Raw genomic sequence first — 12,456 nt, 5'->3', positions numbered from 1 at the left:
GCTATGTCTAACAATGTCATGTCCGTACCATTTTTAACAGCAGATGCACACCCTTGTGGCAGCAAAGTGTTATAATGTTGTGTGCTAACTAGCTGGCTCCATCAATTGCTACAGGTGTACGTTCAGTTTTCATTCAGACAAGAAAAATGATAATTAACAGCAGTGGAGAAATAACAAATATACATCTGATAATAGTTTAATCCAATCAAAAGGCTATTATTAGCCGAATATAATTAGCATTTAAAGTAAAATTGACAGTTCAGTTTCATCCACAGTTTGCTTTTATTTGAAATAACTCATCATTTTGTGGGGAAGTTTAAAATGTCTTTGATTCATGCTGATATGATGTTATGCTCCTGTTTCAGATTTAAAGGCATGTCTTTGCAGTAATGAAGTGTACAGCCCTGATTGTAACCCACAACATGCAGAACCTGAATGTGATGGAGGCGCTCTGTGTTTGCAGGGAGAACCTGGGCCAGTGGGAGAAGATATCTCGGGGAGAGGTGGAGGACATCATGCCCAGCCGGCCTTGTGATTCAGGCCCTGTCAAGGTGGACAACTGACTACCAAAGGGGTTGCTGGCTCACCAAAGGAATACAACCTGAATCCTGCCGCAGACCTGGTACTCTGTAGGGGGAAGGACCCGCATCCTGTGTCAGCAGGAGACGGATCAGCTAAAGGCGACTTGACTTTGAAAACACACAGTTACCTCATTGGGTGACGGAGGTGTCAACACTGACGGTTTCACCGATCCCAGAGACTGACAGACAGCTGATGGGGAGGGACTTCAACCCATCACCCTACATCCACTCAGCTTGGGAATTCATTGGGTAGAATGGACTTGCGCCATTGTGGTTGTTTTACTTTAGCTGTTTTATGTTATTTTATGTTTTTTTTTTATTTGAGCTGATTCTTTTATGGTCTTGTATTTGCAGAGGCCTTACTCTGAACCTTTCACAGGCTACAATATGTGAAATCTTGTTGTCGGTTCAGGCTTTTTTTAAAAAAATGGTACTGTTTGCCTTCTGTGGTAGGTTTATCGTACGCGCACTACTTCAGCAAGGTATTCCCAGAGACAGAAGGAATGTGTAGAGCAGACATATGGTGTGATGCCACCTTACTGAGAAGGTGGATGTCAGAATGTTTTTTTTTAATTACTTTTTGAGCAAAAATCCTTTGCAGTACTTGAATAAAGACATACAGCCTATTCGAGGTGGAGATGGCAGAAACCCCCCGCAGCATATTCTCTACGAAACCTTGATGAACTGTGGCGAGAGGAGTTAGATAATGTCGACACTTGTGAACGCGGTCACGAGAGAGTCATAATGTTTCTCTCTGAAGTGGACCCCTCAGTACTGTCCCCGCCCCCGGCATTTAGGGACCTGCTGTATCGTACAGAGACTCTCTACTGATTAACATCTGATCCCAGGCCAGCAGTAACAGTAACAAGACAGAAAAAAAAGAGCCCAAACAGGATCTGCTTCAGTTATAGTGAGCCAACACTGCAAACAATTGAATTTCCACTCTCATAACAATTTTCACATCACTATCACATCATAAATTATTTTACACTACAATCTGGTTCCTCCTCATTAATCAGTAATCATTTCTACACTCATGAATAAAACACAAGTCAAATGAGATCCCAGCTGATTTTAGAGAGTATAAAGATTTGTTTGCAGTGACACAACAAACTTTACATGTTGACTACCTAATGTAATGTCAGCACCCTCATTTGTACCGCGTGGTGAAGGCGTGAATTATTGAGGTATAAATTAAAGACTGAAGGGTGGAGTAAGTCTTGGCCTCTACGGTCTCTTTGAGAGAGACAGGTGTCCCTGCAGGTTCAAATCCGTAGTGATGACACTGAACTCATTTAGCTGTTGATGTCAGGAACAGCAGCTCAACAGGAGTCTCAACAGCGGTCGGCCTCATATTTTCCCACAACCTCAAACCAGTTAAGATAAAGTGCGTCGCGTGTATCTCTGGGACTGCAACTCAAGAATGTTGGCTGACTTTTTGCAGGTGTGCAACACAAGTTCCCCTCACATCCACGACCTGTCGAAGGAAATAGATCCTCCTCCTTTACGCTGGCTCTCCAACAAAATGCACGGGGGTACATTTGGACTCTTCCGAAAGAGTTTCCGAGATCTTCCAAAAGACAATAGTTTTGTCTGAAACTGTCATTCCAGTGGACGTTGTCCCTCCGAGACTGAAATTACTGCTCAAATAATTTGTTTTTATGACTGGTACTGTGGCCCCCTATGGTGTGAATGTACATTTTGATGAATGTTTTGTTGATTGCAGATCCTCGGTGGTGGCAGTTTTCCATGATGTGCTCTGTCTTACTTTTCAGAATTGCTTCCAGTAAGCTTCAACCAAGAGCAACAATTAGCATGCACCTAAACTGAAGTTTATATATAATTTTGCATATACGGTAATAGGTGTATACTGTGTACAATCTAGGAATTAGTTTGTACAGACTGAGATGTATGCTCTGATGGTGCTAAACTGAATGGCAGTCGCGCACTTTCTGACTGGGCGTGTACACTGTGGGTGTGTGTGTGTGTGTGTGTGTGTGTGTGTGTGTGTGTGTGTATGAGAGAGAGAGAGAGAAAGCTTTGACTGTCTCTTTCCCCCCTCCAACCCCACCTGAGAACATGGTAAAGTCCATAACACTGCACTGTCCCTTCTACTTTTCAGCACCAGTTATATCGCATTGTCTGCACTATGTTTAGCTTATGATCTCTACCATCATTATTATTGATTATTATTATTATTATTGCTATTATTACTGTTATTTTCTTAATTAGAGTTAAATTTAAATTAACTTATATTTTTTATACAAAGAAAAATAATGTTGGCCTTTTTGTTTTGTACAAAGTAAACATTAAGATAAACAAAACGGTCTAGACATGTTACTGTTACCCAGAATAATTGCGGAATGTCTCAACTGTAAATGTAAGAGCAGTAGCCCAAATGACTTTTATTAAATACCTGAAAAATACACCCCTGTGCCTGCTCAGTCTTTATTTCACGTCTGAATTCCCTCTTTATTTCACTGTTCATGCAAACTGTTTTACTGATAGAGCTGCAGAGACAGTGAGTGGTAGACAATGCGTCACTCCTGATTGGTCAGCATTTGTTGCACTTAATCAGGCCCATTTGTTCAATTATCCCAGAAATATATCAGTCAATATTTTTTATTTTATTTTTTTTTTTTGGAAAGTCTGAATATAGGAATAATATAAATTTATGTTGGACAAACTGAGGTGACTGTGTTTGTATATACATTTTATTTCTTAAAATGCTTTTCCAACGGAACAATGTCTTGGCTCTATGGCTTCTATGTTGTATAATCACTCAGCCTCTAAAGAGATATTATCTAATTTGTTATGTAATGCATGAATCTGGAAGTGAACCTTAGTATGTCCTGTTCACTCTCATCAGCGATGCATCTGCAAACTTCTGGTAAACAAACTTCTGGGAGCTTCTTCCATCCTCCGCTGCATTATTTTACTTAACGTTATTACAACAAACATTAATGGAGGGCACAAGGATGTAAATGCATGCGAACTCTATCATATGGCCATACTTGTTTCAATGGAGCATTACATGTTACACTGTTTCTTCCCTCATGCTCAGCTTTGCCATCTGGGTGCTTTCCTATTCTGGCCATTCAAGCCCTGAGGCTGAGTTTCACTCTCCTTCTCCTCCACTCTCCCTTTTGCTCCGTAGGCTACACTCACTGCTGTGTGTTTACTTGCGCACGATAACCCAATTATAGTGAAAAAGAAGATTTAGATAATAGTTTGATTAAAGCATTAACAGGAGTTTTGCAGTAACCACATTTCCCCAATAACTGGTTTACACGATTTGTCTGGTAATTAAAGGAATTGTGTGAAGCCCACAGGAAACATTTGAGTGTCACAAAGTATGAAAACCTGAGGAAATGAGTTGATTAATTTCCACAGTTAAGAATTTATAGAGCACTGTTCTGTTATTTGCAGCCACTTTTCAACAAGGTCAAACACTGTCTCTGGCTCGTTACTAAATTCATCATGATCAACAGCAACAGTGATGAGTCAGCTGACATGCCGACAATTTTTTCAATAATAGAAATAGAAATGCACTCATTATGACAAAGATAATTAAGATGAAACCTAGTGAGTGATGCACTGTGTTTCAGTCTCTCAGTATTTGGCATCAGCTCCATTTTTTTGCCAGACCACATCCTTACTGTAAATGCATAATCCTCTACTCAAGGTAATGGCTAGGGGAGCAAAATAGAGTCTAATGGGGTCATGGGAAGGTTAGGCTCAAATGAGTTGGGATTTGGTCTTCGGGGAAGACCATGCTTTCTTTTGCTCATGGCCTGCATGTATTCCTGCTTTGCAATAAATCCAACGCTGACTTTCAGCTTGCACAAAGTCAGGTGCCTGAGCTCCATACCTGCCATCACCCACACATATCATCTCTGCCCTGATGAGTAATGCAAACTCAATTCTCTTTTTAATGTTTGTTTCTTTGTTTAATGTGTACTGACAGTTTGGAAGGAGAGAAAATCCAGAGGAAAGAAAACGGAAATTGAATGTCTAGTTTATGAGTGAGTCTCTGACTTAATGTATCATTTCACCTGTGTAGTCAATTGCAAGGACCGAAGTTGCGTTCAGGCAATTTATTTTATGGATAGGCCGTAAGTGTGAATTAGCTGGATTTTTTGTGCTTGTCTTTCTACAAACACGAACCTGCACAGTGTGGCAACAAGTCGAGTACTGTCTGCGAATGAGATCTAACCTCAAAGTTCATCGGTACGATTATTACCAAGACCCTGAACGCAACACAAGCAACACGCGCGTCAGTCTCCTTGGCAACCACTGAGGAGCAGGCTGTGGGTTCTCAACATAAAGTTTGTCATTTGTCGTGATTCCGCACCAACGTACAATTAGCTAAGAGGTGAGGTTATTATTTATGGTCTCTGTATGTCTTCTTTGTCCACATGCTTCAACCGCGTTTTAGCAATTTATTTAAGTGATGTGAAAGTAAAAATACTAACTTTCTAACTTTTTGCTACGTGCCTCACGGTCGTGGAAACTTAAGTTAGCGTTAGCTATAATGTGGTTAGTTCGCCCACTGTCTGGATTTACAAATGTTGATAACAGTTTAATATTACTTCCCCTCACTTTGATTCCACAAAGTCGTCATCTTGTGTGTCTTTTAACAAACTTCACAATAAAATGTGCTTTCGCAGCCATGTCCGGCAGCTGTAAGCTAAAGTGCAGCTGCTTTGGGAGTGACATCCACAGGCTGCTGCAGGCTGCTGAAGCTGCTCAGAGGGCTGATATCAAGACCTACTCCTCAGGTCATCTGGGGCCCCGCAGCCTGAGCCAGAGTCAGCCTCAAAGGGAGAAAAAGCAGGCTTTCTGGAGGATGTCTCAGAGCCGAGGAGAAACCCCAAACCCTCTGAGAGTCCAGCAGACTCAGCGGACAAAGGCACTGACCAATGTAAAGAAGACAGAAATTAAAGGGTCTCCCTCTGAGTTCTCCACTAGCACAACTTTTGTGGAGTCTGAAGCCTCAAGATGCTATCAGGCTACTGATTGCTCATCACATGCAAACAGAAGAGAAGATATAAGTCTACCTGAGATAGTTTATTGTTCCTCAAACTCTTTGCCAGTCCAGCAGAGAGTCTATTCCCAGAAAAAGTCCAGCTCTTCATCTCATCCAGAGGGGAAACAGCAATTTTGCTTGAGCCTCTCTAACCAAGAGGGCCTGAATAATGAAGGCCAGCAAAAGACAAAACAACAGTTTGGCAGCCAAGTTATAGCCAAGCAGGACCTCTGGGCTGGAATAAATATTGCTGAAATGCATGAGAGGAAACTGCAAAAGGTGAGAATGGTCACACAAACCAGGACATCATGCAACAAGTTTTGTAATTGCACTTCACTTAAATTTCCAGGCTTTCTAATATGTCCATTTTTCATGAGATGGCGTTGCAGAAGGTGCATGAATAAAGACACACACAGACTCACGCAATCTTAACTTTCTAACGTTGTGTCTGTGTGTGTGTGTGTGTGTGTTCGTGTCATACTCAGGAGCTGAAGAAGCTGTCAGCGCAAAGCTGGCCCAGCAAAGACCACCTTGTGGTGTTCAGTGACGTCTTTGATGATGTATGTGAAGACTCGCCAGTATTTGGACGCATCCTGAGGGAAATTAAGGTTTTTCCATTTCCTCTCTACCCACTAGCACATTTTTAGCATGTGCCGTCAGACGTATTAGAGCCAAAAGAGAGTGAGTCCCTGGTGTAGCCAGCGGAAGTAGAGCAACCACTGGAACCTGGTCATGATGCACCACGGGGCAGGTCATTAGAGGGCAACGGTTGAATTAGTGCTCATTCATAAGAAATGTCTTAGGTCCATGCAAGTCTCTGTTTTGCATGCAACTGCTTTGCTCAACTTTACATTGCACTATTAGTGTTTGTGCATTTTGCACATGAAATTGAAATTAGATTAAATTAGATTAGATTAGATTAGATTAGATTAGACTTTATTGATCTCACAATGGAGAAAGTCACGCTTACAGAAGCTCCTCAAAACACACGGCGGGGGGGGGGGGCAAACAGCAACAAATGTAAAAGTTTAAATGTCTAAAGTCTTGTCTTCAGTTGGAGCTTGTGTTGTGACATTTAAGTGTATGATCTCTCCAATTTCAGTAAATTTCATAGAATAAAAAAATCAACAGAATACACAAAATGAAATAAAATGTTTTCTTTTTTCTTCCAGACAGATTATGATTTGTATGTCAACCACCTGATGGCTTCCCAATCATCACTACACAGCATGGTAGAGTACATGGTCCTAATAGCTTCAATACAGAGACATGGACATTCTGGCCTTATTTCCTATCACAACATTGATTCCCTTCTGAATCAGCTGATTAATAGCAAACTATCAGAAGGGGTCATGTTAACTGCAATAGTGACAGAATAATTTCTTTTGCATTTGTGTCAAACAATGTAAGTCTTAGTATGTTTCTGTTGTTGTGTAACAGTTGCTGAATCCTTCTCCCAAAGAACTCAGCAATGGCAAAGTAAAGGAAATGGAGCTGGAGAATGCTGAAAAAGAGGTCTGCAGGCTGGAGCAGGAGGCCAGAGGAGCTCTAGGGGAGAATAAACGGTACTGCAAGGATCCACCTCACAAAGAAAGTCTACATATTTATATACTGTACAGGCTCATCAGCTGAAGCAAGTTTGTTCTTTTTTTAACCTCAGAGTCCGAAATGAATTACAGAATGTTCCAGCTACCATAAGCCCAGAGGACAGTGTCATGAAGAGTAAGTCTAAAGACTACAGTGGTGTATTTAATCAATGGTGAACCACATCTCAGCACTTGCTGTACATTACCCTGCAGGGCAACAGCACATGCTAGCTTTTAGATCTTTGGTGTGTACAAACTGAACAAATAATCACTTTGTCATGACAACCGGCATAAAGACAGTGAGTCAGCTGTGATTTAGCAATGCCTGCAGGAATGTGTACTGTATGTACAAGTACAGATACCACTCTTCCCCTGAGTGCATTCATGCTTGGCTCCTCTGTGTTTGGACAGATACATCTCTGTCAGGGCTGCAAGACGTAGGGAATGCCATTGGGCACACTGGCAGCATCCAGTCCAAGAGACTTCAGGTGTTGAACACGTGGCGGGAGATCCGACAGCTGGAGGAAGAGATTAAGGAGAGGCTGGTGTCCACTGCTACAACCACAGCCACCGAGAGGCGCATCAAAGATCTAAAGGTGCTGCTACATTAGCTTTCTTCTTCTTCTACTTTGACTTTTACATCACACTGAACACCAATTTAGTCTCTGCTGTCTTTCAGAATTAAAATTAAAGCAGGATGTGTGATTGGCGATAACTGAAAATGAAAATGAATATGGCCGAGATTTTGTTCAACATTTTTTTTTCTGTTTGCTTCCAGACAGAGATAATGAGACTGATAGCCTCAAATGACCGTCTGAAAGCCAACAACAAGGCAAGGGGGTTTGACCTTTATCATACTATATCATCATTTGAAAAGTATTACATATTTTAAAAGCATGTCCTGCTATGTAATAGTGGGTCTTGTTTTTTTTCCTTATAATTTGTATGATTTTTCCTCAAGGATCTGGAAAAGAACATCAACATGGTGCTGAACAGAGAGAAAGCAAGCAAGGCCATAAGACGGTACATGTTATATTACAGCATGTACTGTGTCAGACTGGTGACTGGGAGACTTGTGACTCTTTCTTACTCACTGCTGCTCTCCTGTGTTTTTACCACTAGGATGTTGTGGGACGAAATACATTGTGATCTACAGAGAGTGAATAGCCTCATCAGCAACTGAACCAGAGGATCATCTCTTGAGATGGATGTTTCAAAGTCAGACTGTATACACTAGATAAAGTCCAGTGTGTCATAAAGTGACGGAATCAGTATTAAATACACACATCATTTACAGCCAGGAAGCAACTTAATTATGAGATGATCTTATCCTTGTTGTTGCCCTTCAAGAACACTGTAGGTCTCAGTATCAGTAAGCAATAAGTCCTAAGCAATGAGTCCTGCATTCAAATTAAGTGCCGAAATTTTAATTTGCACATTAACTAGTATTATACTTTATTGTACCTTTGGTTCTGTACCTGTCAAATTAATGTAGTGAAATAAAAAATAAAAATATAAAGTAGAACAAAATGAAAAGAATCACAGATTACTTACAAAAATAGTTCCCTTACTTAAATACAGTTTTAATTCGTTGTATATAGTTAGTTTGTTCTATTGTCAGCTTTTGCTGAATAACCATAAACATTCTCAAGCCTTAAATTATGAAAGTGCTTCTGGTGCAGTGATCACATGCACATGTGGTGTTTCATAATAGACATCAGGTTTCGTAAGTTTCCAGTTTGCAGTTAAGGAACAGCAGTGAATTTGACGCTTCGCATATGTTGTTTTTGTGGCCCGAGGTAGCGCAATTAGTATTTGTCAATATGTACAACTTAAGATTGAATTCAGATAAGTGTGATATATGTACAGCCTGGAGCTCCTCGACTGTTACTGAATTGCAGTGAGTTTCAAAGCAGAAAAAAAGGCCTTGAAATTGTTTTTTTTCTGATTTACTCTGTATGGAGCTGTGCATGATAATCGTACCAGAGATGATTAGGAGGATAACAAGCCCTTCTCTCAATTCTGCAGGAGACAGAAGTAAATATTTATTTGTACAGACTAAATAAGACAACGGAAGAAAAAAAATGCAACTCCATATCATAATTCTCAACAGTCGAGGGACACTAAAAAGGCCAGCAAAAAACAATTTCCACAGCAATGGGTGCACGTTACTCTTCAAACACAAGAGGGCAGCAGAGACACACCAAACGTATAAGATAATGTTTGTACTTACTCAGTGCCGAGGTGTCAGTCTGTGACCTTTATCAAAACACAGTGAAAATCGTTGAAAGTTGGTGATGTCTTGATAAAGGTCACAGGCCTGAAATGCCAGCATTAGACATGCCAAATGTTAAAGTGAATACAAAGGGGGGTTTTCCTCGAGGCTCAAGTTCCATGTGACTTTTGAGTCATAAAAATCCAATCATAGCTTTGTGAATAAAACTGTGATGGAATTACTCATTTGATGGGTTCGAGAATCACAGAGACTGAGAAGATTAGAGGAATGAAAGAAGCTTTCTTTGAATTGATATGGAAGTGACCTTTGCCCCCAACATGAGAGTGCCTTGCTGTCTGCTCTAACCTAATCAGAGGTCAAAGTCTGCTCTATTGCTGGCAGAAGCAGTAGGAGCAGAGTGTTTTTGTCCCTCACTCTCTATGCTCTTCTCACCCTGTTAACAACGCCTCGCCCTCCGGAGAGCTTCCTCTGCTTGGATTGTCACCAGTTCAACACCATGCTGCTTCGGACTGTGGTCCTGCTCCTCCTGTGCATGTCAGTGAGCATGTGTGCCACTATAGGCCACTACCAGACTGAAGCAAAGGAGGAGGAGGAGGCCCCTAGTGTTACCGATGGTGCTGTGGCAGCTGCCTCAGTAGATGCAGCCGAAGAAGGTGTAGCTCCTGCAGATGCTCACGTGGATGATTCACCTGCAGCTGAGGAACCTGCAGCTAATTCCCTTTTCGGTGACAATCTACTAGCTAAAATACTTGCGGCTGATAACCCAGCAGCTGGTAAACCTGAAGCGGATGTTCCTGTAGCAGATGGTGCAACAGCTGAAGAGCCAGGTACAGATAGTGACAAGTCTGCTGGAGATGGCCCTGACGTGGAAGCTCTAACTGCTGAAGCTGTCACCCACGAGCAACCTTTCTCTGAGGAGGAGGAGGAGGGGAACGACATCAGACCAGTCCAGACAAACCGCTCTCTGAACAGACCCTTGGCACATGAAGATAACAGTTGGAGCCTCAACTCAATTAGAAATAGTTTCCAGACTGTGCACGGATACTTTGACTCCCTGGTGGAGCTGGTCGGGGGGCACAACGGTGTGTGTCAGTACCGCTGCAGATATGGTAAGAACAAATCTCTTGAATTAACATACTGTTATGTTACTGAGGACTACAAGTCTTTGAGTTCCGGAGGAGGGACTCAAGGGTTCAGGGGGCGAGTTGTTGTTGAGCTGTTTTCAGAAGAGAAATCAGTTCACCTGGTCCCCAGTAGGTTTTCAAAAGATCATTATCCACATCCACCGTTCCTTCTCTTACTGTGGTTTGTTTGCTTAGCACACTTCAAGTCTCAAATCAATCCCTCTGCTGTCACTTCATTACATATTTCTTGACCCAAGATAGTGTACTAGGCACTCAGGCGGCTGATAATGAATATATCCTGGTATCAGTCTGAGAGGTCAGCCCACAATTAGGTAATCAATACAGATGTTCTCAAACAGAAGTTACATCTTATCTGTGAAACGCCCCACACCCAAGAACAGAGATACTGTATGCTGTGGATCCTTGACAAGGAGCTTGTGATGACATTAGTCTGTTAACGTGTCTTCGCTGTAGTTTAACAATAAAATTGAACTTGTCTGGGTTTTTTTTTGTTTGTTTGTCTTCCAGGAGAACCTCCTCAACCTCGCCCCGGCTACCAGCTCTCAGAGCCCGACGGCTGCAGTTCCTCTCTTGTGGGATTCCAGGTGAATGCAGCTGTAGGTGGCCTGTTCATAGCACCCACAGCCCAGAACTACATCATTAAACTCATATAGTGGAGCAACCCACGACCACAATGGCTGGTTCTGGATTAGTAAACTGCTCTGACATGATGCAGCTCTCTCTTTTGACAGCTTGACCTTGGGATCCCTGCTATGACAAAGTGCTGTAATCAGCTTGACGTGTGCTATGACACTTGTGGGACAAGCAAGTACGACTGTGACTCCAAGTTTCGCTCGTGTCTGCATGGCATCTGCTCAGACCTCAATAAGAGTCTGGGCTTTGCGTCAAAGGTACAAGGTGAGATATTTGCAGATATTTATTTTCCTCCTCCTCTTCTTTTCTGTTGCGCTATGGCAAAATCTATGTGATGCCATGAATATGACCACCGGAAACACCTCACATACATGTTACTCTGCCTCTCACTGTTTGTCTTTTCTTCTTAGCCTGTGAATCGATGGCTGACACTCTCTACAACACAGTGTGGACTCTTGGTTGTCGACCTTACATGAACAGCCAGAGGGCAGCGTGTGTCTGCGAGGGAGAGGAGAGGGATGAACTGTGACACTGAACACTATGGACTCCTGCATGCTCTCACAGGCACAGAACAGAGCCATGGGTATTTCTGCAGATTATACTGTATAGCTATAAGCATTTTTTTGGCAAAGAGGAGATACTTCACAAGAACCCTCTGAAGATTCAGCCTGGGAGTTAAAAAACACAAAAAAAGGAATGCAAATGAACAGTTTCTCAGCTTTTATTCATAGGCAGGAGCAACAAATATTAGGTATCTGAATATGACTTTCAGAATCTTAATTAATTGCTTATGCATGTAATACTCTCCTTACTCCATTTCATTTTAGGTCATTTTTTAGGCCTCTGTGACTCCATTACCATAAATTACTTTGATGACTCCAAAGAAAGTGCCTGATGGGAAGGATATTGTAGTTAGACTAATTTCCTCTAGATACAAAGACACAAGATAATTACTGTAGCGCACATGGTTCGTTGTGGGCTGCTATTTATCAAGATTGCTTGCTGCTCAAACCGTAAGTCAGTGTCATGTAAATGTAATGCCTATTACTACTACGTTAACATTTGATCTAAGTTATTTGGCAGTTATTCGTTATTTTTTATGAATAGATGCATGACTAATTGCAGTTGAACTGAAATGATTAATTCTAGATTAATTGTCAGAGCGACGAAGCGTAGGCATATTTTCCAGGAACGACACACTGATGTCTCATTTCCAACACACTGGAATGTGTGACGCGCTCCCCAG

At 41.8% G+C, this 12,456-nt stretch overlaps 2 protein-coding genes across 4 annotated transcripts in view; both read left to right on the top strand.

Moving 5' to 3' along the window:
- pde10a (phosphodiesterase 10A) overlaps positions 1–3,007 on the top strand; it is a 35,856-nt gene extending 32,849 nt beyond the window's left edge. For all 3 annotated transcript variants that reach the window (XM_041948039.1, XM_041948040.1, XM_041948038.1), the window contains exon 22: positions 464–3,007. In XM_041948039.1, coding sequence (XP_041803973.1) covers positions 464–563 — 100 coding nt within the window. In that variant the 3' untranslated portion in view covers positions 564–3,007. The remainder of the gene's footprint in view (positions 1–463) is intronic.
- Positions 3,008–9,976: 6,969 nt separating this feature from the next.
- pla2g12b (phospholipase A2, group XIIB) lies at positions 9,977–11,739 on the top strand. Its single transcript, XM_041948071.1, has 4 exons — positions 9,977–10,541; positions 11,085–11,173; positions 11,309–11,474; positions 11,621–11,739. The coding sequence occupies exons 1-4, from the start codon at positions 9,977–9,979 to the stop codon at positions 11,737–11,739; spliced, it is 939 nt and encodes a 312-aa protein (XP_041804005.1).
- The last annotated feature ends 717 nt before the right edge of the window (positions 11,740–12,456 follow it).

Source organism: Chelmon rostratus, chromosome 11 (genome assembly GCF_017976325.1).
Source record: "Chelmon rostratus isolate fCheRos1 chromosome 11, fCheRos1.pri, whole genome shotgun sequence".
Lineage (NCBI taxonomy): Eukaryota > Metazoa > Chordata > Actinopteri > Chaetodontiformes > Chaetodontidae > Chelmon > Chelmon rostratus.
The sequence above is the reverse complement of the archived record's forward strand: the minus strand, read 5'-3'. Positions and strand labels throughout refer to the sequence as shown.